The sequence below is a fragment of the Podarcis pityusensis genome (assembly GCF_964106645.2).
Source record: "Podarcis pityusensis genome assembly, chromosome: 8".
Taxonomy (NCBI): domain Eukaryota; kingdom Metazoa; phylum Chordata; class Lepidosauria; order Squamata; family Lacertidae; genus Podarcis; species Podarcis pityusensis.
This window is the reverse complement of record NC_138033.1, coordinates 28,544,984-28,570,994: the sequence shown is the minus strand read 5'-3', so window position 1 is coordinate 28,570,994 and position 26,011 is coordinate 28,544,984. Positions and strand designations below refer to the sequence as shown.

General features: G+C 44.6%; 1 protein-coding gene across 2 annotated transcripts in view; it reads right to left on the bottom strand.

Moving 5' to 3' along the window:
• Positions 1-233: 233 nt before the first annotated feature.
• The window catches only part of LOC308483986 (protein argonaute-1), a 45,635-nt gene continuing 19,857 nt past the window's right edge, over positions 234-26,011 (bottom strand). The window contains exons 3-19 of one of the 2 annotated variants that reach the window (XM_081018446.1): positions 25,889-26,009; positions 24,976-25,157; positions 24,254-24,390; positions 23,300-23,434; positions 22,981-23,068; positions 22,272-22,419; positions 19,674-19,793; positions 17,152-17,274; positions 16,099-16,232; positions 15,035-15,219; positions 13,348-13,507; positions 11,466-11,556; positions 10,663-10,857; positions 9,628-9,762; positions 8,029-8,130; positions 7,179-7,378; positions 234-5,392 (exon numbers count right to left, since the gene is read on the bottom strand). In XM_081018446.1, coding sequence (XP_080874572.1) covers positions 5,284-5,392; positions 7,179-7,378; positions 8,029-8,130; positions 9,628-9,762; positions 10,663-10,857; positions 11,466-11,556; positions 13,348-13,507; positions 15,035-15,219; positions 16,099-16,232; positions 17,152-17,274; positions 19,674-19,793; positions 22,272-22,419; positions 22,981-23,068; positions 23,300-23,434; positions 24,254-24,390; positions 24,976-25,157; positions 25,889-26,009 — 2,365 coding nt within the window. In that variant the 3' untranslated portion in view covers positions 234-5,283. The remainder of the gene's footprint in view (positions 5,393-7,178; positions 7,379-8,028; positions 8,131-9,627; positions 9,763-10,662; positions 10,858-11,465; positions 11,557-13,347; positions 13,508-15,034; positions 15,220-16,098; positions 16,233-17,151; positions 17,275-19,673; positions 19,794-22,271; positions 22,420-22,980; positions 23,069-23,299; positions 23,435-24,253; positions 24,391-24,975; positions 25,158-25,888; positions 26,010-26,011) is intronic. The other variant, XM_081018447.1, reaches the window with a different exon arrangement.

Sequence of the window (26,011 nt, the reverse complement as noted above, 5' to 3'; positions counted from 1 at the left end):
CCAAAGGCATCAAACCTTTTTCAAGAAATAAGATACCAGTCTTGCCAGAATACTGACATCCTAGTTAGTTTTTTCTTTAAAAAAAAAAAAAAAGCACAACTGTATTCTATGTGGATTTTGTTTATACTTTAAGTGAAATGTCTGCCTCACAGAAGAAACTCATATCCAGGTGTTGAAACTCTCTTTATAATATTTTAGTTCCAGTTTGCTCCTCTCAATAAGGACTGTACAGCAGTTGTTCAAATCTGTTTAATAAATGGACCATACAATGTTCAGTTTCAAATTAAAAAAACACAAACAATAAAACAAAACTCAACCAATAGCGTGTTTTGTGAGCATTCTCTATTTACACTTCAACGCTTCCTTGTAACAGTTTTTCTTAAAAAAAAAAAATGAACACAAACCAGAGTTGCCATCAGTTTAAAACTTTCACAATTTCTTGGAAGTGCAAAATTACATGTGCACACATGATACGGGTTTCACTTTTTTTATTGCTGTTCTGCCATGTTGCTCACATTTCTCTCCAGATAGGACCAACACAACAAGTTTGCACCTTGCTGCCAAATTGCTTTGAACATTATATTAAAAAGGGATTCTTTGCTGAATCCTTGCAATGCTGACGCTTTTAGGCTTTCCTACAACATCAGTTTTCTATAGACAGAAGCTGCTTTGTTGGTCCCAAAAGGATTATGATACAAAAACCAGGCACGGCAACTTTCCTTTTTTCAGACAAATGTTTGGTAGCCAGAGAATTTTTTCGTGTTCTACAGTTGTATAGAATTCTTCAGATGAGAACAGCTCATTTTCCAAACTAAAGAGAACCTCTGGTTCCACGTAAGGATTTACACTAGAGACAATATCTAGATGTCGTTGCATATTTACCCAGCTTTGCCCTCTGTACTGTGTATCCTCTGCCTGAAGAGTGGTGTGTAACTCAGAAAGTTTGCATCCACCAAATGAAAAGATTGTTACCATACCTCTATTTTACATCCTATCAATTTCATTTTGGTACGCCCTTACTTGTAGTTCAGCAATGTCTGGAGGGCTGCAAGTCCCATTGGCCATGCTGGCTGGGACTGATAGAAGCTGGAGTCCAGAGCCCCCTAGAGGGCTACAGAGGTTAGCCACACCAACCATAGGCATGGGTGGGCCAAAGTTCCCAAGAACTGTGGAGCTCCTTCCACAAGCCCAAGGGAAATTTAAGAATAATTTCTCCACAGGTAACAGCCCCTTTATGCTGTATGGCAAGTTGCTTTGGAAACCGAGAAGAATGTCAACAGTAGCTTTCGACATGACATTAGGGTCTGCAGTTTATAAAATTGGCGGGGGGGGGGTGTTAAATATTCCACTGGGCTCATATAAGCCCCTTGGCACAAACCTAAGGGCCACCTTGAATCCCAGTCCAGTCTTTCTACTGCTCCTTGCAATCTTTCGCGGCACAGGTTCTTGCCTTCTTCATCATCCTCTTCCACCCAGCCCAGTGTCTTTTGCTCAAATATAAGCATTAAATTGGAACTAGCAGCAGTGCAGGTAAAATAAAAAACAAGAGCGAACAACGGATAGCTACATAATTATGCTGCCTCCCCAACCCTCACGCAAACGAGCACACACACACGCACACACCACAGACACACCTGTGAGAATTTGGCAACATTTTCAGCTGCAGAGGGGCAACATAGCGACAAGAGACAGACTTAAGGTGCAAGGTTAAATGCTCCAAAATGCGTATTCAAATATCTTATTGGTAGCCTTGCAACGCCCCCAAAGTGGGCAGTCTGTGGTACAAAAAAAAAAGAATGCCACCTCCTATGTGCTCTCGTGGACTATCAAGAGGACATAATATACAGCTTTGCCAAACCTAAGCAGGAATGGAACAGGGAGCCTCTAGTACACAGAACATGCAGGGAGATCTAACTCATTAAGTAGAACATCTAAAGGGGGGGAGGGAAAATACCCCGAACCCAGAAACTTTGTTCCATAGAGGGTGCAGCAATGACATCATTTACGGCACTTAGTGAAAATTCCGCATGCACCAGGTGGGTGGGAGGGAGAAGTGAAGGATGGGCCAGAAAGCGCTTTGAAACAGGTAAGTTTCCTCTAGCTCAACCTTCAGCAACTTTGTGCCTTCCAGATGATTTGCACTATAACTCCCCAGGCAACTCAAAGCAGTGCAAAACAACTGGGGAGCACCAGGTTGGCAAAGCCTGCCCTAGCTGCCTGTCTCATTAGGTCATGCCAACACCAATTCATTCAAAGCAGCTACTTAACAGCGGAGTGCAAAAATCTGAAAAAGAGAATCCATTGACAACAATTCAAGTCCTGGAGGTTTGTGTTTGTTTTAAAGCAATTTTTTTCCAAAACAAAGCTGAATATTTTTCAAATTCCCTCCATCTCCCCCACCCCCCAGTTCTGCAAATGCCCAAGTCATTTTTGCTCAAAACGCTTCTGAATCTTGGACCAAATATTTTAGTTGCAATGCTGGTGACTGAACCTACAAATCCCACTCCAAGCACAGAGACAGCGGCGCAGAGGACATGAAGGGGATGCAAAGAACTCAAAAAAGCTGCTTCTAGAAATAAAAGCATCCTCACTCACAAGCCCAAGTAAGAGGGGGGAACTCCCCAACATCTCTTTCTGAAAAATGCAGGGCTCATAATCTAGGTTCATGCTGGAAGATGATAATGTGTTTACCCATGCAGGCACTTGGTTAAGAAGATCAGCTTTTCCAGACTGATGCTTTTGCTGACCGGACTCTGCCCAAAGCAAAGCAATTCCCAGCCTTGCGGGATACAAAGCAGCTGAGTGAGAGGATAAAGGAAACCAGCGGGAAAAGAGAGAAGAGTCAAAGATCCAAAGAACTGCATAACTCACTGTGTGCAGCCAATAGTGCATTGGACTTGTGCTTCAAAAACCAGTAAGCAGGCACACACCTTCCCAAGTGAAGCAGGTGAACCATTCTGGAACCTGGGGAAGGGCTAAAAGCCAGTTGTGATATGAAGTGGAGATCTGATGCTCAAGGTCAGAAATCTCAGCAGCTGCACACAAGCAATGTTGGAGCATTCCTACAGCAGTTCTTTGGGACCTGGCTAAAGAATATGAGCCATAATGCCCAAGTAATGTAAAACACAACAGTGCTCCATTCTGTGGCACGTTTTTTTTTTTTTTTTTTTTGCATAGCATTTTGATGGGTTAACATTCTGCCCCAAAAATAACATTTGGAGAGAGAAGGGGATGGGATGGAGGAGTGAAAATAAAAAGGATGGGATACCTGACTTGACACTCAAAGCTTGAGTGGTAAAATCAGTATTGCCTCACAAGCTGCAAAGCATATGCTTTAACAGGGTGTGCCTACAAAGAGAGTGGCATGGCTGCACAGGTTCAACCTTCCTTTTTTTAACAAAGGTTTTGGCAGTTTAAGGTAAATAATCTGAAGAGACAATGTGGCTTGAGTATAGGTGACATTTCCTTCTCTCACCACATGCCTGCTTTTGTACTAAAATGGCAAGAATGTGTCCGTAACAGAATATGCCAGAGAACCTCCAGCCTTGAAAGCACAAGTAGCTTCTTGTAGGAAGTTTTAAATTCATCATCACGGGGGGACAGAATACATATGTCTACATAGATAGCAAAGTGCATGTTGTTGTTCTGATCCAAGGAAAAGCCAAGGGGTTTTTTGTTTATTTGCATGGGGATGGCAATAATTAAAAGCAGCAGAAACCATCAGGGCAGTTTTGAGAACATGCTGGACCTAAAACTATTCTAAAACTATAAAGGAAAAATAGAATGAAACTTTAGGAAAGAAAAATAAAGACTTTGTGGATTGCAGCTCAATTAATGGAAAAGCAGCCAGCCTCTCGCTAATCTCTATCGCTTGCATTTTAGTACACATGCTGCCAAAGCAAACAAAAATCTCATAACACAACCCACCACATAAGCTATAGAAAAACTCCAAAGTATGAGGGGGCTGCTGGGGGAATATTGTGATGTAAACGCTGAGAATATATAAGTGATTTGAGTAAGTTTTGGCAATAAGACTCGGCACCGTATAAAAATAACACTTGGTAATAAAAAATTTCATCGGCATATAAAAAAAAGTCAGGACATCAATTGATAATGGAGTTTCTCGTTTGTGCTCATGGGGCAGGCAAAAACATTCTTCCTCTTGCAAAACCCCGTTTGTTAGAAATGTAGTTTTTAAATTAAAAAAAAAAAAATTCCACTCAAGAAATACATCAGGAACAATAAAATCAACATCAAATAAAAACAAAAGAACAAAAACAGGTTTTATCAGCAGCTCTCCAAATTCATATGTCATGTTAAAAGTGCACAGAATTTTAACCCATCGTGAGGCTGTGAGGCTAACATGAAACTGAAAGCTTTGTGAACGTTAAAAAAAGAACTCCTAACACCTTCAAGATGGAGATTTTTTGGACCACCACCGAGACAAGAGTATCCTTGGTTTGCTTTTCTTTTCCTTTGAAAGGTGAACGAACATCAACATTTTGCAGCATTGCAGTAAGGCACTCGCCCACAGTTGAGTATGTGACTGTTGCATTAAAAGGGCAGCAGCTATTCCACTTTTAAACAGGCGGAAGACAAGTTTCCTTTTCGGCATTGTGGTAAGTGCTGGGGGTGCCTTACGTTATTATTATTCTTTATTATTATTATTATTATTATTATTATATATAAAGGGGAGAAAATTTCTTCATAGGGAAGGGTAAGAGTGTTAAAATTAATCTATAAACTACTGGCTTTTTCTTCTTCTTCACCAATTAAAGCATCTTGTATCCTAAAATATTAGTTTTTATAAATCTAGTCATCTGTTTTAAGGCTCTACAAATCCCATTTCCCCCACCCATCCCAAACAATAACAAACAAAAATCTTACCAGCGTTTGATTTGGCATTGGAGAACCAAAACAGTTATTTCACAGTCGAGAAAGTCTAATATTGCGTCCCCCCCCCCGCCCCGCCCCAATAATGAAAACCGTTTTGCTTTTTTCTTAACAGGAAGTCAGATCTCTTCCTTGGTTTAAATACTTAGTGTGTTTGGTCAGGTAACTAGAAAGCCTGAAAAACAAAGACTACAAAGGTGTGTTCATCCGGTTAAGTGGCTCTCCTGCATTCATTCCAGAGGATGCTGGTTTCCTGCCTCCAACGCCATCTGCGCCCTGCAGTGATTTCTCATTGGATGCCCGCAAGGTGCTCCCAATGCTTCCTCTTTTTAAATTATGGCTCCTACAAATCTGAAAGCTTTCTGGAGTGAGGTAAAAAAAGTTATACTTTCAAGCAAAGTACATGGTACGTAAAGTGTCCTGATGAACTTGTACGGCCTTGGCAAGGGCCTGAGGGTCTCGACCATTACTCTGGCCAGATATGTGACTGCCTTCTCCGCTGAAAGTGGAAGAAACAGGGTGCGAGGGGGAAAAGAGAACAAAGCATTAGTTGTCAACATATAAAACCACTACTTATGAATTGCTTCCATTCCAGGTAAGAAGCCTGCAAGCAAATCAGTATTGCCCTAGCAGAAAACTGTCTTAGGTAAAGGTACCCCTGACCGTTAGGTCCAGTTGCGGACGACTCTGGGGTTGCGGCGCTCATCTCGCTTTACTGGCCGAGGGAGCCAGTGTTTGTCCACAGACAGTTCCGGGCCAGCATGACTAAGCCGCTTCTAGTGAACCAGAGCAGCGCACGGAAATGCCGTTTACCTTCCTGCCGGAGCAGTACCTATTTATCTACTTGCACTTTGACGTGCTTTCAAACTGCTAGGTGGGCAGGAGCTGGGACTGAACAACAGAAGCTCACCCCATTGTGGAGATTCCAACCGCCAACCTTCTGATCAGCAAGACCTAGGCTCTGTGGTTTAGACCACGGCGCCACTCGCGTTACAATATCACAAATATCCAGACATAGCCAAAAATAAGTATAAAGTATGGCTGCACAGAAAGGACTTGCCAGGTGTGCTATAACCCTTCTCTGGGGCAAATAAATTATTTGCACCTAGAAAACTAAAGACCAAACTCTGACCTCCGGTCAGCTCAGCGTGATCTGCAGAATCTTCTCTAGTGGTCATTCACTGATCATTGGTGCTGCTGCCGGACAAGGAAGAACCTTCAAGGATCTCAACAGTGAACATCTGTGAGATGTTCTACCTGGGACTGAGCTCTCTCGAGTCCACCCCATTCTGCACCACCTCTTTAACAATTAAGCTTCCAGCATCTGGCTGACTGCGAAGCCTTTGAGTGCCTTTTTTGACAAGTTAAGTTATGATGTAATAGATTTATTTTTCAATAATATTATGTTTTAAGACAGAAGTAGGGAACCACAGGACAGGTAGCCAAATGCGGCCTTCCAGGTCTCTTGACTGGTCCTCAGTTCTCTCAGGCCGTACGCCTCACTGGTTCGCACAGTAAAAACAGGGGGTGTATCATGCCATTTCTGTTATCTTGGGTTAGCTAATCAGAAGCCCTCCAAATTCTCTGCAGTACAAAGCCCACCATCCCTGATCATTGGCCAGGCTGGCTACCAACACACCGTGGCATAGAATCGGCTTGGGTGGGAGGGGGGGATCCATGCTGCCCACCACCTGTACCCAATAATGACGGCAACTCTAGCAGGCCCACAGATTCATCAACCCTGCCCTTTTCTCAACAAAGCCTAAGGACCCTATCCAGTGCTAGTTCTACTCAAGAGTGGATCCATGAAATTAATACACAGGACTAGCTCAGGCCCATTAATTTCTATGGATCTACTCTGCAAAGAATTAGCAATGCATATAACCCTAGGTATGTGTAACGGAAACAATCATATACCCTTCCCTTGTTTCCCTCTTCTGCCTCCCACTTCCCCTCCCCTCCTTCAGTTGTTTTTGAGATGGCAACCCCTTCGAGCAGCGACCTGCCCTCTTGTGCTCCATAAAGCACCATGCCTATTGGTGGAATAATGCGACAATCAACCCATCAGGGACTCTACAAATGGGATGTACCTGACATACAAATAAGTTCCTTCAGAACTGAAGACACACATTCAAACCCAGGTGTCATTGGGCTTCCACCACACAGTGACGATGGTGAAGGAAAACAAGTTACCATGGAGCCATGTAACTGCCCTAGTCTATCCTGCTCCATGCATGGAAACAAACAAGTAGAGATACTACATGTACAGACACCCAGCTGCTCACCTGTCATGCTCTTTGTCCACAAGGTGATATCGCGCCCGAAATGCCACCAAGCGGGCATAGTATGCTGGTGCTGGGATAGAGACTGAGCGAGTGCAGCGTACGTAAGTGTGGCAAAGCTGGTAGGTGAGAATCTGAAGCTCATCTGCTGTAAACCGGTTGTCATCCCAAAGAACGTAATAATGGGAAGGTCTGCTTGTACCCTGGATGGGAAGAAGAACTGGACTCAGTAGGGTACACAGGGAGGAATGATGATAACTTCCTAAGTGCAGTGGAAAGATGGTCCATCTACAGAGGTAGTGGCTAACCTTTTCAGTCCAAAGGCTGCATGCAAAAGCAGCCAATGCACACGCAATCTGGTCCATGGGTTTGCCACCCCTGTGCTAGGTGGCCTTAGACAAGAACTCCCCCAGCTTCCAATCCCCACTGGAATTATGGATATAATAATATCAACATCTTACTAGGCTGACGTATGGATTACTGAGCTAATATGAAGTGCTCTGTGCATTCAAGAACCTCTAGGTAAATTCCAACCACCACTATGGTGACCCACAAAACCCAGAGGCCACCGCCTCAACTTGGTCCCTTTGTTTTATCTTCCCTCGTGGTCAACTCCATGTAACAGAGCCAACTGCTGCTCCTTCCCCAGATCTACAGCCCCCATAGAACCTCTGCTTCAGGGAGCCACAATAAGCTGGTGCCCATTCACCAGCTCCTTCCTTGCTATTGACTCCCTCCGCAAAAAGAGAACAGGGATTATAGGGGTAGGAAGACTGAAGTATACTTTGGGATTCCGGCTATTATCTAAATCACCTCCTCTCTCTAAATAAAAAAGGTCATCAATACACAGTACCTGAATGCCAGCATGACTACACAGGTAGAAGTCAAACTCAAACGGATGAGTAATGTTTGTATCCACTGTTGTTCCTGCTGGAATGTTCCCACTTTTACCGATCTGCAGAGTTTATCACAAAGGAAACAAAAGCGTAAATGCTGTTAGCAATAATAATAATAATAATAATAATTATTTATATCCCGCCCTCCCCAGCCGAAGCCGGGCTCAGGGCGGCTAACAACAATAAAACAATACAAAAGTACAGTATAAACAACACTCTAAAATCATTCATTATAAAATTAATTAATTCAAGCCACTGGCAACCATTGGGCCAGAGCTCTGCAAAGATTGCCGAGGGAGGGAGTCAGGCTGTGCCCTGGCCAAAGGCCTGGTGGAACAGCTCTGTCTTGCAGGCCCTGCGGAAAGATGTCAAGTCCCGTAGGGCCCTGGTCTCTTGTGACAGAGTGTTCCACCAGATCGGAGCCACAGCCGAAAAAGCCCTGCTCTAGTTGAGGCCAGCCTAACTTCTCTGTGGCCTGGGACCTTCAAGATGTTTTTATTTGAAGACCGTAAGTTTCTCTGTGGGACATACCAGGAGAGGCGGTTCCGTAGGTACGAGGGTCCTAGGCCGTATAGGGCTTTAAAGGTTAAAACCAGCACCTTAAACCTGATCCTGTACTCCACCGGGAGCCAGTGCAGCTGGTATAGCACCGGGTGTATGTGATCTCGCAGCGAAGACCTCGTAAGGAGTCTCGCTGCAGCATTCTGCACCCGCTGGAGTTTCTGGGTCAGTCTCAAGCGCAGCCCCACGTAGAGCGAGTTACAATAATCCAGTCTGGAGGTGACCGTCGCGTGGATCACAGTGGCTAGGTCAGGGCGAGAGAGGTAAGGAGCCAACTGCTTAGCTTGGCGGAGATGGAAAAATGCCGCCTTTGTTATAGCTGCAATCTGCGCCTCCATGGAAAGGGAGGTGTCGAAGATTACACCCAAACTCTTAACGGCCGGTGCTGGCACTAATTGCGCCCCCGCAAGAGATGGGAGTTGCCCCCCCAATCCCATATCGCCCCGTCCCAGCCACAGGACCTCTGTCTTCGAAGGATTTAGCTTCAACCGGCTCCCACGTAACCATCCAGCCACAGCTTCCAAACATCTGGTCAGTGTGTCTGGGGCCGAGTCAGGATGGCCATCCATCAACAGATAGAGTTGGGTGTCATCGGCATACTGATGACAACCCAGCCCAAAACTCCGAACAAGCTGGGCAAGGGGGCGCATAAAGATGTTGAAAAGCATCGGGGAGAGTATCGCACCCTGAGGCAAGAGCAATTGTCTGGGATGTTTAAGCAAGATGCTAAGAAAGACGGATGTTAAGCAAGGCTAAGAAAAAGCAATTGCCTGGGATGCCTCCACTATCCTTTAGGGATCTCAAGCAAGTTAGTTAGGGAACTCCTGTGCCAAACAAAATAAAAGAGAAAAATTAAATTAGCTTCGTATCATAAACCTCTCAAGCTTTATTAATGCTATCAGCAATCCCACAATAGCCACTTGTTAGGCCTCGTTGATCTGTGTTTACACAACCAAAAGAACTAATTTGAAGCATGCCCCATCACTGATCCTCACCCTCTCATTCTTATCTGCACAGAAGAGGCGAGTGTGGTGTCGTTTCTGCACAACAATGTAAGTAATGCCTGGCTGGTAGTCCTTCTCCAATTTGATGCAGGCGTCACGGATGGCCAGGAGCTCATAATGAAGGATCTAAGAAAAAAGCAGCCGTAATGCTTTAAAAGGTAGAAGGAAAAAGAAAACACCATGCTGCCCCCACTTCTGTTTCTAGAAAGATAATCTATTCATTGAGCCATTTATTTTTATTATTATTTTTTGCTTGATCATATGAAGAGTATTTTTTTAATTAAAAAAAAGATTGAGGCCACCTTATTCTAATGCACGATTACAGCTAATTGAAAACTTTTTCACCCAGTAAAATGGACTGGAAGTGAATTTAGCACAACTCAACAAAAGATAAAAGCACTTTGTAGGACAAATGTATGGTTAATTTACTGAACTGGCTGCCCCAAGTTGTAGACACATCTACAGGCTTAAGATGGCTTTAAAGGGGGGGGGGGCAAAAATCACGAAGAAAGAGAGGCCTATCAACAGCTATTAATACCTAAATGGACCCTTCTGAAACATTTACTCCTGAAAATCAGTAGCTGTTGCCCTTGTGCCCTGCCTCTGGGTCTCCCATAAGCCAGGGCTGGGAAATTTGGGGCCCTTTAGATGTTATTGGGCACCAGTTTCCATCAATCCCAGCCACCAAGACAAATGGGATGGTGGAAGTTATGGCTGTCAACAAAATCATAATCCCCACCATCATCATCTGCAGGGCCACAGGTCCCCCAGACCTAGACTAAATGGACCTTTATTTATTTCATAAAATTTATACACCACTTGATTGTAAAAAATCTTAAAGCGGTTTACAAAAATCCAGTTAGTCAAATTCAACAGAACTTATCTACTACTGAAGCTCACCTTAAACTGGGCAATTCCTAACCTGTACCTACTGCAAACCTCTGTCCTTTCCGCCTAATGTGAACCGAAGCTTCCTGTGCAGGATCCATTCCCGCAGGTACTACTGAGGAAAAAAGGCCCCCTCACCTGTGGGAGCTGTCCCTCCGGCACTCCATCACGGTAGAAGATTATGCGGGTGGGTTTGAAGCGAGTGGACTTGTAAAACTGGATGAGGAGCTCTCTCACCATGTACGACAGGTCCTCTATGATCTCCTGCCGGGGCCGCTGAACCCGCACGGTGGCACAGTAACGGCTTGGGTGGGCATCCATACTGCCCACCACCTGCAGCCCATAAAGAGCAAAAGTGTGAAACTTGCATGCCACTGAAACTGAAACTTGTTGTTATTATTATTTTTAAGAACTTCGCCCCTGTATTATTTCTGTCAGGCTTGGGTGTGGGTGCGGGGAGCAATCCTGATGAAAGTGAAGGACTGTCAACTGGTGAAGACAAATGGGAGAGAACAGGCTGAAGACAACACCGCCTCTCTCTACGCTAGGGGACTTAAGAGGCAACTCCCTAGACGTCTGTGCTAGGCTACGTGGACACAAGACAAATGTACCTATGTGAGCTTCTCACTGAACTCCATCCTGAATGAGCTGGTTGGTGCACAACTGAGGCGGTGGCCGAGTGCTCCAGACAGGCACACAGAACAATGTCTTATACCGAACCAAAGCTATGGTCCATCTAGCTCAGTATTGTCTACACCGATTGGCAATGGTTTTCCAGGGTTTCAGGCAGGAGACATTCCCAGACTTCCCTGGAGACTGAAACTGGGCCTTTCTGCACACAAAGCATGTGTTCTATCTCTGAACTATGGCTCTTCCCTTCCTGATGGTCTGGGGCCGAGCCAGCCTATTACATACCACAACATTTGAGAGGTAAAACTTACAGCTGTTATAGAAGGCTTCTTTCCATCACCTGCTGGGGGATGAGTCACATCAGCTCCAAGGAATATGACTGGCTGCTGAAAGACAGCAGACCTGGGAACAAGATTGAGTAGAAGATTTAGTACCAAATACTAGAAGATATTTTTTTTATGGAACACCCTTCTACAAAAGCTAGCTCTCCAACGTTTTGTAGCTAAATTAAAGCAAGTTACTTCCTTCTGTTAAAACAAGTTACTGACAAGCAATATATTCAGAGTTACATGCTTTTATCTCCCCCATCTCCTCCCCGAAATTCCAAGCTCAGTCCCAAAGAAGTCTTCCTGAAAGTGTGTTCATCAGGCTCCCTCGCTGGCGATTTCCCACTGCCAAGAGAAATCTTGATATTTTCAGTAAGCTCTTCCTCTGGGCTGACTTACTGCGTTCTAAACTGCCCACATTTCTTCTTAATATATTTCTTTATTCATATTCATTTTTTTAAAAAACCAAAGTAACAGCTGGAGACAAAAACGATGAGAAATCTGATAAAAAAGCTCTCATAAAGTATTCAGTGTAGTTGTATAACTGGCTGAATGTTTAAACCATGAAACATTTCAGGTGACCCTTTTATTACTGCTTAATTGTAAGAGTTATGGTTCTGTAGTAATTTTGCATTTTTTTAAAAATCTGGACTGTAAAATTGGTTGCCAATAAAATATTGGAAATTATGAACAGGGCAAAAAATGAGCAGATACATAATTCCACTTACTATGTGTAGTTCATTCTAGGACAAAGAATCAAATTTCTCAGTTCAACAGGAAGGTTCTTCAGATGCAGATTATAGGTTCCTTTGTTTTACATCTTGCGGCTGCGCTCCTGTGGTCCCTGGGAGAGTATCCCAGGGGCCATAGGATATCACAGATCTCCCTAGGTAGACGAGGTCCGCCCATAAAGGCACCCATCTTGCAACCACAGTCACCTCCTTGGCCATTAGCGCCCCAGCAGTGGAGAGCGGCAAAGAAGTTTACGTTTCAGATGTAGAGGCAACTCAAAGGAGCCTTTGGATCCTCTGGTTCCCAAGCTCTCCTGTTCTCCTAACATCTCTTCAGATTTGGGGACCGGGGGGGTGGGGGTGGAGTGGAGGACACAACCAGCCTTGTGGCTGGCATACTCCCCCCCCCCCTTCTGTTGGGTTCAATGGGAGAGAAATGTGTATTAAAAAGGCTGACAGAAGACTGGGGGAAAGGGAGGAAGGCACAATTCCAATAGGGCTTTGGATATGTTACACTGGTCTGCCTTGAGTTCTCCCTCTCCCACTCCCTTTTGGACTCTCTGCGCCCAAGTGCTTGGGTGTGACTACTGGGGCCAAAACTTCACTTTTTGTTTCTAAATGAGAGCCAAACTGAGATTTTCAGGCTCACAAGTATAGATGTCAGAATTCTGACAGAAATGGGAATAGAAATTGCCGGTGCAAATCAATCCGGTAAATAGGATCAGTATTCATTGTTGCTGTTGTTTTCCATCCACAAACAATACACAACTGATTAAGTCCCCCACCACACCCCGCTTTGTGCCTCGTTTACTTTGCACTGAAATGGGTGGAACGACGGAATGCCAGTGTAGCTTATATAAATTACATGTGTTACGTAATTTCACCACAGTGGATGTGGAGATGAACAGCATAGTTTGGGGTGGAATACGAATAGCAGAACAGAAACAGCTGCATGCAACCAATGCAGGACAAAATGGAAATCAATGCCTTCTTACATCCCTAATCGTGTGTTCCTGTTCAGTTACGCCAGGTAGCAGGATGTGCTTGTGTGAGCTACATCACCACTGGGCGGGGGGGGGGGGCAGGGGGGTGTTCAAGTGAAGGTACTTCCCTTCCATCCCACTTGCCAAACATACCGCTGGTGAGGCACCAGGATGTTGTTGATCCCGCCGAGCTTGACATTGATCTTGAGGCAGAGGTTGGAAAGAGTCTGTGGCGATGTCTTCACAACATTCTTGACCTGCACGCACTGGGTAGCCATCCCCAGGAGCGTGTCCCCCACACGCTTTACCTCCGCTGCAGACAGAAGAGTAAAAGCTTGTTAAAGCAACAGGCACCTTGTGGCTTCTTGAAAAGGATAGCAGGAATATCTGGGGAAGGTTTCCATTTGACATGTGGAGGGATAAGGCAATAGCTTTAAGAGAGGCAGAGAATTCCAGAGCTGATTTTAAAGCATGCAGGTTTGTAGACCTACATGCACTGCATCGCTTCAAACTACAGACAGCACAGGGACAAATGCCACATATGTTAAATTTTCTTTTTTTCATCTTGAAAATATGCTCCTAAAATCTGTAACTACAGAGGCTGGATTACCATAATAAACTCTATGTGGGGCTGACCTTGAAGACAGTCCAGAAACTCAAACTAGTGCAGAACTGCCAGATGGCTAACAGGGACAGAAGAGCAGCCCTGCAGCATCAAGCCAAAGGCCTATGAGGTCCAGCATCCTGTTCTCACACTGGCCAACCAGATGCCTGTGAGAAACCTGCAAGCTTTCTCATAACATGATATGCAGTCAACAGGAACAAGAAAAAGAAAGCTCTTCACCACTTCCTGTACACTTTGCTTTAGGAACACAGGAAGCTTCCTTATATCAAGTGAAACCCTCTGGCTCAGTATTGTCTATATTGACTGGCATCTCTCCAAACTGTGCCTGGAGATGTTGCAGTTGAACCTGACACTTTTTCATTCCACCACTCAGCCACAGCTCTCCCCAAGAGGTGGGATCTATTGCATCTGTTCTGAAACAACATAACTGGCTCCCTGTCCACTTCCAGGCTCAGTTCAAAGCGGTGATGCTTATCTACACAGTATGAGACCAAGATACTGGTTGGATCTTCTTCTCCCATACTCCCATGGATGTCCAATTTAAGTAAGGCAGTCAGCAAAAGCCATGGAGAGTACCTTTTCAATGGTGGCAACCTTGCCTGTGAAATTGCTACCTAAGGAAGGCTTGTCTGGCTCCTACTTTATTGTTGCCCCTTCTCAGGCTTTCAAAAAGCTTTTACAGTTTTTAAGTTATCCTAGGTTTCTACTTTTACTGGAGGCCGTTTGTTTGTTTGTGCTTGTTATTGTGGGATTTTGTTTGTTTGGCCCAGAAGAAGCCAACTAACTTTGAAGGTTATAAATCTTTTTAACACTAAACATAGAAATCTAACTTCTCAAGAAAAGGAGTTTTAGCCTAGTCACGTCCCTGCTGCACTAACTTTCTACGTTCAAAGGCACAGTTTGTCCTTTAAAAAGAAATATATAGTAGTCGTAGTAGTCATCATATTTACATTTGTTTACTGTCCTTTCAAAAACCACAGGGCAACCAAAGCAGATTCTGTGCCAAAATCAGGCCTAAACCCCAATTAAAACAGATGTAGAAAACCAGCTTTCTCCAAGAGTGCCCAGATCTGGTCTGCATCTGCCCACTCAAAATTCTTGTCCGAGAAGGGGAAATTGGCAACTGGAAGTGTTGGATTATTAATGGTTCAATGGACAGAAATTCCATTTTGTCCTCCCTCCTCCCAGCAACTCCCTCCTTTCCTGTTAACATACCATACACCGGCGTCTTCCCTGGCAGGATGACTATGATAAGCTGGAGCCCTGAATAGGTGTTCTTAAGGTGACGGAACATGGGCTCCACACTGTCTGCACCTTGTGCATATTTGCAGAAACATGGCTGGCCCTGGATTGGCATCCCTGCATCCTTGGAGATCTTGCGCAGCTGGTCTGTAAAGTTCCTACGGCACGGGGGGAAAGAAAATGAGGTTTGAAATGAGGATGCAGGTAGAGTTTCTTATGTCTGGTTATCCCTCTACTAAGCAGTGCTGTTGCATAGGATGGGGATGGGGAACCCATGGCCCTCCCAACTCCCATTAGTCCCAGCCACCACAGCCAACACTCAAGAAAGATGGGAGCTGCAGTCTAGAGGGCCACAGGTTTCTCATCACTGCACTGAGGGGTGTGTTGGGTCCAGGATGGAGAACCTAGCCCAGGGGACTAAAAATCCATCTCAAAAGTCTGCTAGTTGTCCCTAAGCCCACAGGAAGCAGTGAAGGCAGCGATGGGAACCAGTGGCCCTCCAGTTGTTGTATTTTTGATTACAACTCCCATCATCCCTGACCACTGGCTATTCTGTCTGGGGCTAATGGGAGTCCAACAACATTGGGAGGAGAACCTGTGGCCCACCCAGGCATGAAGGAACCATTTCCCAGCAATCGCCCATAGCCCTGGATGGGAGGGAAAACCTTGCCATACTCAGGAACAAGGCCCCAGGTTCTACAGCAGATGAGTAACTGCTGCCAGCTTCTCAACACCAGTTTTCCAGGGGAATCCCCAAAAACTGCCACACACATTTTGAAGGAGGTGGGCTACCAGAATACATTATGCTGCTGGTTCAATATCTGATCCAGCTCCCTATCAGAAATCTAGGAAGCTGCCTTATACCAAGACCAGCCATTGATCCATCAAACTCAGTATCACCTACACCTTTTGAACTCTAACTGGAGATGCCAGGGATTGAACCTGGGTCCTTTTGCTTGCAGAAGAGTGACTCTATGCCGTTGTCCTTCTATAGCCACATCCAGTTCCCCACACCCACAAACATACCACTCACTTACTTCAGAACTTCTTCCCTGCATTGCTTCTGGGGGGCGAAACAGGCTATGGCCCAGACTTTGATCTCAATGCCATTATAGAACTGCTTCCCCCTCATGTCCCATACCCCCTGGTTGGGTGTGGCGATGGCACGGTTCTGCGGGGAAAGAAAATGGTGAATTGGTCTTTCAAAATAAACACCACCTACCAGGGGAGTTTGGGTTAGGCCAATGGTCTATACAGTACAGCATCCTGTTTTCACAGTGGCCAGTCAGATGCCTATGGAAAGCCTACAAGCTGGGCCTAAGCGCAACAGCACTCTGCACAACTGTGACTCCCAGCAACTGGTAAACGAGAGGCATACTGCCGCTGACAGGGGAGGCAGAATATAGCCATTGTGGCTAGTAGCTTGCACTCCATGCATTTGTCTGATCCTCTCTCAAAGCCATCCAAATTGGTGGCCACCTCCACCAATCAATATAAATAATAAAAATAAACAAGTTTCCCTATTAAAAATAGCACCAAATTAAAACACTTAGAACTATTTAAAAGCACCAAAACAAAACGCGCAACACCCTCCCTCAGAAGACCCTGCCACAATCGTCAGTTAGCAGCCAAAGGCTTCTCTAAACAAAGTTATTTCCCTGACAGCAAAAGGGGACTAGCCTAGATTCCCCCCAAAGGGAGCTCCACAATCCATTGCGAGCAGCCCTTGAGAAGGCCCTCTCTTGTGTCCTTGCCTGTGGTGGGACAGATAAAATTTTATTCTGTAAGCCATCTTGAAAGGATTTCACCCGTAAAAGGTAATAGTCATAAAATCGTAGAATTGTGGAGCGGAAGGGACTACGAGGGTCACCTAGACCAGCCCCCCCTGCAACGCAGGAATCTTTTGCCCAATGTGGGGCTTGAACCCACAATCCTGAGAATTAAACGCAATTTATATGGTGACTGATGGAAGGCTTTGGGGATGGGGTGTCAAAATGTCCATTCCTTAGGTATTACTACTGGTCAGTTACTCTAAGAGAATCTGCCACCCACCACCACCACGAGCACTTGAGAGACCCTTGGATGCTTACCCGTCCTCCATACTGTAAAATTGGGGCTGGCAGGACACGCCCAGTCACTTCAGTCATGTCATCCTTCACCTTTATGCCAAACTCCTGTATGTATGGGTCCAGATTATAACTGGCGTTCTTCATCTGAAAAACAAGGATGGTTACATTTTACTGAGTGCCTCACTTTCTGCATCAACTTTCCCCTTGCTGTGCTTTATGCTGCTCTAAGTTGGCTTTTTGCTGATCTTTCTGCTTTGGTGCTTATGTTTTGTTTTAAGGGCTCCTTCTGAAAACAAAATTTCCTATTTTATTGTCTATGTCCACGGTGGAGAGCTGAAGCTGGCTATCGGCTTGGTTCCTCAGTTGCCCCACCCACCACAGGGTGGTGACATCAGGTGACTACTTCAAAGGGGATAACTCAGCTCCACTCAACTGACTGGTACCAACAGTGCACCCTCCAAAGGGCTTGTTCTCAGTGCTCATCAGCTGAAAGCCCCATCAGCTACACTAGGGAATTCTCATCAGGAACTTCTAAGGTAGCCAGTCTTTATCTGCCCCACATTTGAATTCACATATTATGTCAGGTGTGGCGCAGGTGGGTGTGGTTTGGGACAAATGGCCTCACATGCCTAATTAGGACCCCTGCCAGGCCAAATTAGACTCACAGGCCAGAAATAGCCCACAGCTCATCTATGTATACATACTGCACAAATAACTTTTTATTTTTCACGTACAGTAACACACAAAAATTACAATACATAGAATTCATGGGAGGTATACATGGAATTCATGGGTGGCGCTGTGGGTTAAACCACAGAGCCTAGGAGTTGCCGATCAGAAGGTCAGCGGTTCGAATCCCCGCAACGGAGTGAGCTCCCGTTGCTCGGTCCCAGCGCCTGCCAACCTAGCAGTCCAAAAGCACTTCAAAGTGCAAGTAGATAAATAGGTACCGCTCCAGCGGGAAGGTAAACGGTGTTTCCGTGCGCTGCTCTGGTTCGCCAGAAGCGGCTTAGTCATGCTGGCCACATGACCCGTTGGCTCCCTCGGCCAATAAAGCAAGATGAGCGTCGCAACCCCAGAGTCGGTCACGACTGGACCTAATGGTCAGGGGTACCTTTACCTTTAATACAATGCTACCTTTTGTGCCATTATTCTTATTTATATAATACATAGGAAGAATCTGAATAGCAATGTGTTGTTTCATATTAAACTATCAAGTCTCTCCAGTAAGGTTATTGTGAAGCTGCTGCTGAGGTTCCAGTTTCACAACTTCCTAACCATAGAATGAACCCAAAGCACCTCCCTACAAAATCACCTTCCATGTTTGTCTGTCTCATCAGTTGTACTTGCTTTGTCAATCTTTCCATTAAGGCATTTTGCTGCATTAAAATTTTCCACTCTTGAAATGTTCCTCTCTCTTGTTTTCTGATTTCTTGCTATTACATGTCTAGCTGCAGCCAATAACATCAATAAAACCTATTTATATGGTTCATCTGAATTTTGGTCATCAAATATAGTAAACAATGCCAGTATCAGTAAAGGATCTATGTAGTAGCTTATTATTTTACTACATTCCAATAAGATTTACCCCCAAAAAAACTTGTATGACATCACATCCCCACCACATATGTACGTATGTGCCCAATTCTGGGCACCCACATCGTCAACATACAGAACTCACTGCGTATATTAAGCTTAGTGTTCTCAGAGTGAAGTATCAACAATGTGTGAGTTTAAAAGAACCTTCTCTCTCTCTTTTTTGCTGAAACTAACTCAAGGGGTTTCCTTTCCACATCTCTTTCCCATTTTCCATTGTAATATTGAAATTTAGTTTTAAACTTGGCTGGCAGAATGATATATAAATATAATAAAATATACTTATCCAAACAGAACAGGCTTTCCAACAGCTACACTGGCAAAAAAGAAACACTACTCGTAAGAGTGAAAAATATAGGCAATAGTTTAAGCAAAGCATGGGCAGCCAACAGTCTTCAGGATAAATAACACTGGCCTGGCCTGTGAAAGCTCCTAGTGGAACACTTCAAATGATTAAGGTGCTGGGATCTGTCAATGGATCACAGAAAGCTCTACCCAGGTAATGGCAGGATCGCATCACTTCAGCACTGGTTCCATAAGATCTGGAGGGATTTAGGTCAAAGGTTTTGTAGCTTTTGTGGCTAAACACTCAGAAAGCCCCATACTTCCTGCCCTGCCCCATCCTAAAATTCTGGTAGATATGAGGAGATACAAATACTGACAGTAACCTAGAACTCCTGAAGTTTTAAAGTACATGAGTTTTGGTTTGAGAGACTCTGCCATCACTCTGCTGGCAGAAACTACCCGAGTTGTTATGGGGTTGGGTGGAGGCAGATCTCTGCCACAGCCAACCCCATTTGAATTGCACCACTAAGTCATAAAGCTCTCACCGTCCTCAGCAGCAGTTCACATACCTTCACTCGCAAGTTGCCAGCCCAAAAGAACAGAAAGCTCACAAGCGCTTGCCGCTTCCCTCCCACAAGAGCAAAAAGACAAGAGACACATACCAGCCGGCTAATCTCCTCTTGCCTATCCGGGGCAGACCTCGCTGTTGCTTTGATCATGGTGGAGGTCTGATTGTCCGTTAGTTTCTTAATGCACCGCTGGCCAGCCACAATGTTACATACCTGCCAAAGACATTTCTTTTTAATTGTTGTTTTCGTTAAATTACTATCTTGCCCTTTGGCCCCAATACTGGTCTTCCAGATGGACAACAATGAAAGCATAAAACAAACACACACTTAAAACTCAGATCAATGTCAGCAGCAGCATATAAGAACACTTATGGAAAACAGCAGCTGCTTCCAGTTAATCTGGATCAGCCTGCCCCAACCCCCTGGAGAAACAAGGAGTCCTCAGTACACCAGGACTGTTGCTCCTTCTTCAGAAGGAAGTTCTACAAAGCTGGCACCACTACCGAGAAGGCCTTGATTCTTGTGTCAATCAGCTTAACTGCCAATGGTAGAGGAACACAAAACAGGGCCTCTCTGGGGGACCGCAATGCAGAAGGAGATTCATACAGGATATACCGTATTTTTCCGTGTATAAGACGCCCCCTATTTTTTGGGACTCAAAATTAAGAAAATGCACTGTGCACTATCCGTGTATAAGACGACCCCTTATTTTAAACTTCAAAAATTTAGGAAACAATATAGTCTTGTACACGAAAAAATACGGTACATTAGAGGAAAACATAAACTTTGCCTGACCACAGCTATGGAAAACTTGCAAATATAGCCAAATAGCTCCTGAGTTGGGAACCAATTTCCCATAGATTTTGTGAGTGATAATGGAGCACTTCAATTTGTAAAACTATTGTACCAACAGCCTTCTCAGAATCTTGGACAGCCATGCTCATGGGCTAGTAAGAGACCATTGGGCAGTGGTTCACATGTGAGCATTAAGCAATGGTCAGAAACAAAGCCATGGTTTACCATGAACAAGCAGTGTGCTAGTGCATGCTGCCCAATAGCAGCCGCTGTGCTCCTCCCTTCCCAGAGTCGGGGGGTGGGGGTGGGAACCATGGAGAAGCTGACTTAGCATTCTGTGCAAGCCAGCATTCATGGGTTTCTTTAAAAAAACAAAAAACCTTGGCTTCCAGTAGTAGTTTGCAGAGAAACAATGAGTGCTGTTTCACACATTAGGTGAAGTCAGCCATTCTATGGTTTTGTTTCCCACTTCTGGAAAGGGAGGTGCAAAACAGGTGCAATTCACTGGCATGCACCAGCATGCTACTTGTTCATGGTAAACCGTAGTTCATTTCAAACTATGTTTTACCAGTACATGTGAACCAGACCAGTGTGACTGGCAGCTTCCTGTGTTCCAATCCCCCATGTATCCACTAGTCACTACTGAGTCCTGCCTACCCTTGATTTGAGCCAAGCAGGCAGAATTTGTGCTGAGCACTTGGCATGGAAAGGGAGAAGGGAATGGGGGCATCACATTGAAATTATTCACAAAGGGGACTTTAAAAGGCAAGGTGAAAGGGCAAGATTATGAGCCTCCAATTAGTTTCAGACCATTTGCTAAGAGGAAGGATTTAAAAAGATTGTCCCCTCCTTTTCCTTCTCCACCTGCTTTCCCTTCCTGCATCTTGTCTTTTTAGTCTATAAGCCTAAGGGTTGGGCCTGTGGTTCTTTTCTGTTTGGAAGACATTATTCGTCTGAAAAGCAGGATAACAAAACACAACGAAGTTAAATTTCAGAAGATGTGACAGGCTGCTCTGAACATAGAGGGCAAGATTCATGGAATTGTAGAGTCAGAAGAGGCCCTGAGGATCATTGATCAACCCCCGCAATGCAGGAATATGCAGCTGGATCATATGGAGGACCAAACCCTGCAAACTTGGTGTTATCAAACCACATTCTAACCAGCTGAGAAATCCATGGGACTTTTAAGTGTAAAGCAAGCAGTCAAGATTGGTCAAAGTCCCATGGTTGGGAAAGAAAGAAAAGTCAGCTTATTTATTTTTTATTATATATTTATTATATATTATTTATTTATAATATATTTGTTATATATGTTTTTATTCTCGGTGTATAAAATTGTATTGTTTTGTTTTGTGTCTGTGTGTTTAGGCACTTCTTGTTTCTTTTTTTTATTTGTTTTTCAGTACAAATTAAAAGTCTTAAAACAGCTGGAGGCCAAAGCACAAAAGAAGAAGAAGAAGAAGAGAAGAGAAGAGTTTGGATTTGATATCCCGCCTTTCACTCCCCTTCAGGAGTCTCAAAGCAGCTAACATTCTCCTTTCCCTTCCTCCCCCACAACAAACACTCTGTGAGGTGAGTGGGGCTGAGAGACTTCAGAGAAGTGTGACTGGCCCAAGGTCACCCAGCAGCTGCATGTGGAGGAGTGGAGACACGAACCCGGTTCCCCAGATTACGAGACTACCGCTCTTAACCACTACACCACATTGGCTCTCAAAAGGACAAGAAAAAGGTTCAAAAGGACAAGAAAGAGTACAAAACAGAACATAACTGCTCATGCAAGGGCGCGCGCGCATACACACACACACACACACACACACACACCCCCCACTATAACAGCAAAGCCTTGAGGAATTTCAAAGCCATCTTCCCCATCCCATTCCAAAAATGAGTTTTCACCTCCAGAGGTAGATATGTGTGCTTCTGCTCTTGGCCGACTTGAAGACACGGCAAGTGGGGGTACTTGAGCTGGAGGTTGTATTTCTGCTTGAAGTACTGCGCTACTGTGCACTCCACCGTCTGACCGCTCTCCAGCTGGAGAGGAAACCTACACAGAAGAAATCCACAGCTGTTTAGTGACCCCGGTACAAAACCAGGAAAAAGACCTCGAGCCTCTCCAGACTGATTGGTTTTGCAGGTGAACTCTACGACTTGTATTGCGCATTAGTGGTGAATTTATGCTGGACCATCCACACATCATTCCGCTTTGTAAGTTGTTGTGTGATGCTTCCCCAACGTTACTGCATTATTGCTACATGGAAGAGCACTCTTGCCCTATAGGGCAACAAAAGCAGGACAAACAACAACTCCAAAACATGTGTATTATGAGAAGTTGCAGGATTTCATCAGGCTTCAGGACAGCTTTCCCCACAATGACAGCTGAAACAAGTCACCTAGCAGCAGTGCACACTTCTCCCAAGAAAGTGCCCATCAGTCAGTTCCCAAGGCTTCCTGCATCGCCAGACTAACAGTGTTTTTTCTCATCCCCCTTTCTAAATGCTACCCAACTGATGCTAAATGTCACAAGGTAGCAACAGCCACCCGTCTCCTGAAACACACAAACACACATCACGCGTCTCTTCCCCTTCCCCCAAGCTAACAGCCTTACGTTTGGTGGCTAGCCGGCCTCCGAGTAACATTACACACACGGTATTTCCTCTTCATCTGCCCACAGTGAGTCACCTCCACTTTCAAACCTATCAAAAGAGAAAGACATCTGATGTCAATCCATTTATCAGCTTATTGAGCCACTCAACATATAAAACACAGAACGCAAAGGAGGGATAGGGTGTCCCAGACTTTCCACCACGGTCTCAAAAATATTGCCCCTCTTAATTCTGCCTTTTGCTTTGCATCTATTTCCTTTGCGGCCCTGAAAGAAAACCACTTGCCAACTAGGGCCTTTTAGAGTCTCTGCCCTCTTTTACCTTTGATCTCCTTGGTGAAACGGACTCTCTGGGAATCAGTCAAGGGCTTCGGCTGCTCATCAATGTTCCGGATGTCGAGCACCTCACACATGAACTCAATCACTGGCTGGGCCTTGTAGAAGGCTGTCGCTGATACTGTTGTGGGGTGAGCAGACAAGAGTGCGGGTCAGTCCAGGCAACAGAAGCACAAGCATCACGGTCATTTCTTGACTCTCTTTCTCTAGGAGTACTTCCAGACTGCCACCATTTTGCAGGAGGGGTTCAAGCGCATACCAGAACTTTAGGTTTACGCAATTAACATGGATTTAAGTACTGTCACCCTAGCTCAACAAATCCAATGAATTTTTTGCAGTTTGGAAAGTGACAGAGAAAACTGCGGGATAAACAAATGACTAGTGGGAAAACATGTAAATACTCCATAACGAAACCAGGACAACAACGACGATGATTACTACTACTAGAATTAGTATACCACCCTTCATCCGTAGATCCCAGGGCCATTCACAGCATAAAAATACAAGATATAAACACAAAATACATAATAAAAACAAGAACCAAAGAATTAGAGAATCAAATGCTCTAGAAAAATCACATTTTAAAAAGCAATGCAACACTTGCAGAGAACCAGATAAGTTTACTTATGTTTATATAATACATTTTTGCTCTGCCTTTTATGAAGCTGCTTAGGGAAACACCAGCCATGCATGCTGTCAGAAAACCTGTGCCTGTGAACTGTCAAAATAATCACCACAATGCAAGCTACATCTGACCAGGTTCTTGTTCTCCAGTGAACCTATTACAACAGTTCAGGCACCTCTGGTGAACAGGGCCCCATAGAACCTAAGAGACATTGTCAACAATCCTTTTTCAGCCACAGACTTCTGGTTGGGTATTCTGAATGTTTTACAGTGATATTTATATATCAGGGTTACATTACTGCATGCATTTAGTTACCGTCAATATTCAGCATCATCTTCCACATAGCAGGTCTGACAGACTGGTGGAACCCAAACCAGACCTCCCGACCACCTCCCAGCGGGTGATAGTATCCTTCAGGGGGAGAGAAGAAGGAACGGCCCACTGGCGTGTACCTGGGGAGGCCAAAGAAAATGAAGAACATTAGCCCATGCTATACCCATGTAGGACAGCAAACTTTGATATTTGAAGTCTAGACTGAGGCACAAAAACCCTTCAAGAATGTCCCTGGGCCTCAAATCTTCTTACAGATTTGTCACTAGCATAATTTTGCCCAGTTCTTTCTTGAGGTGGGCAGTCTTCAAAGTTGCAAGTTAAAGGATTTCCTTGCTCCATGCATGCCAATCCAATCACTTCAATCTGTGGGACTTGCACCTCTACAAGTGCCAAGCGATGTCCATTCCGCATTTGAAAGCAGTTGTTTTCCTTTAATGAAGCAGCACCTGTGCTTTGGAACACCCTGCCTATTGATATTATGTAGGCACCATCACTGTACTCTTTTAGACACCAGCTGAAGACAGTGAAGAGGCGTGAGAGAGCTACTCCCTCACAGAAAATTCCACAAAAATACAATTCCCAAGGCCACGTTGGCTTCATGGATGTAATATATCTGTGTGAAAACAGGATAAAAGATGTGCCCAGAGTTATGTGCATCTTCCCTAAAAAAATTAACTAAATCCCTGACCGCAAAAGTTAGTTACCTCATGGAGGCCAGGTGCCTCATGGCAACATCAAGGGCTTGGACAGATTCCAGCGGAACAGGAATCTGCCCGCTCACCAGGGCCTCGTGAAGCATCCGCCAGCTCACAATGGCCATCCACTTGATTGAAACCTTGAATATCCTGTCTTTGCCTTCCCCTGGAATTGTCACCTCAAAGTCAACCTACAAACAAATGACAGAAAAATAAATTAATTTCTTAAAATTGTCTTTTATTGTGTGTTATGATTTGCATTCCACAGTAGTCAGGTTGTAATACAATAAAATACAAGGAAAGAAATAAAGGAAACATTTAAAAAATAAATATGAATATTTAATTCAGACATGCTATGGGCCACCTGAATGAAGCTCATGGAGTACCTGCGGTCCAGAGTTTTGTGAACCCCTGCCTTATATGGTATGGCATGGAACTATGGCTTTGGAACCCCTGCCTTATATGGTATGGAACTAGAACTAAGAGTGAAGGATTGAAGAAAAAGAAGTTGCATTAGTAAGTTTGTTAGGCCTGTTGTATAGTCATTTTTAGACAACGAAATAGTTGCTGTTAAGCTCCTGCTGTCTCTGGCATTCATTAAACACAATTCCAGCTGAAAGCACAGTGCTTTGCAAGTCCCCTTCATCAGGGGCTTGAGTTCAAGTCAGGATACAAAGGGAGAAAGAATTGGAAATGCACTTAAAAGAGTGTGTTCCCAATTCTTTCCTCTGAAGCTGGGTCGCCAGACATCAAGGTGATGTCAAGTGACTGACCATGTAATTTTCAGTCACTGCCATGTTGGATGGACAGCAGAGATAGAAGGGAACACCAATGCAACTTCTTAATTCTCCTGATCCTTCTGGCTTTAAAAAGGAGGGTGCCTGAGGAAGCCCAACCACCCAAGAGAACACTGCCTTCTTACCCTTTCATTGCCAATGGGCAGGGCAGTGACCGTATAGATGTTCTTTTTCCCATCGTACACCGGCTTCCGATCTCCAAAGATTTGAGGTTTGAAGTGTTGTACCATGTATTCCACAACCTCCCT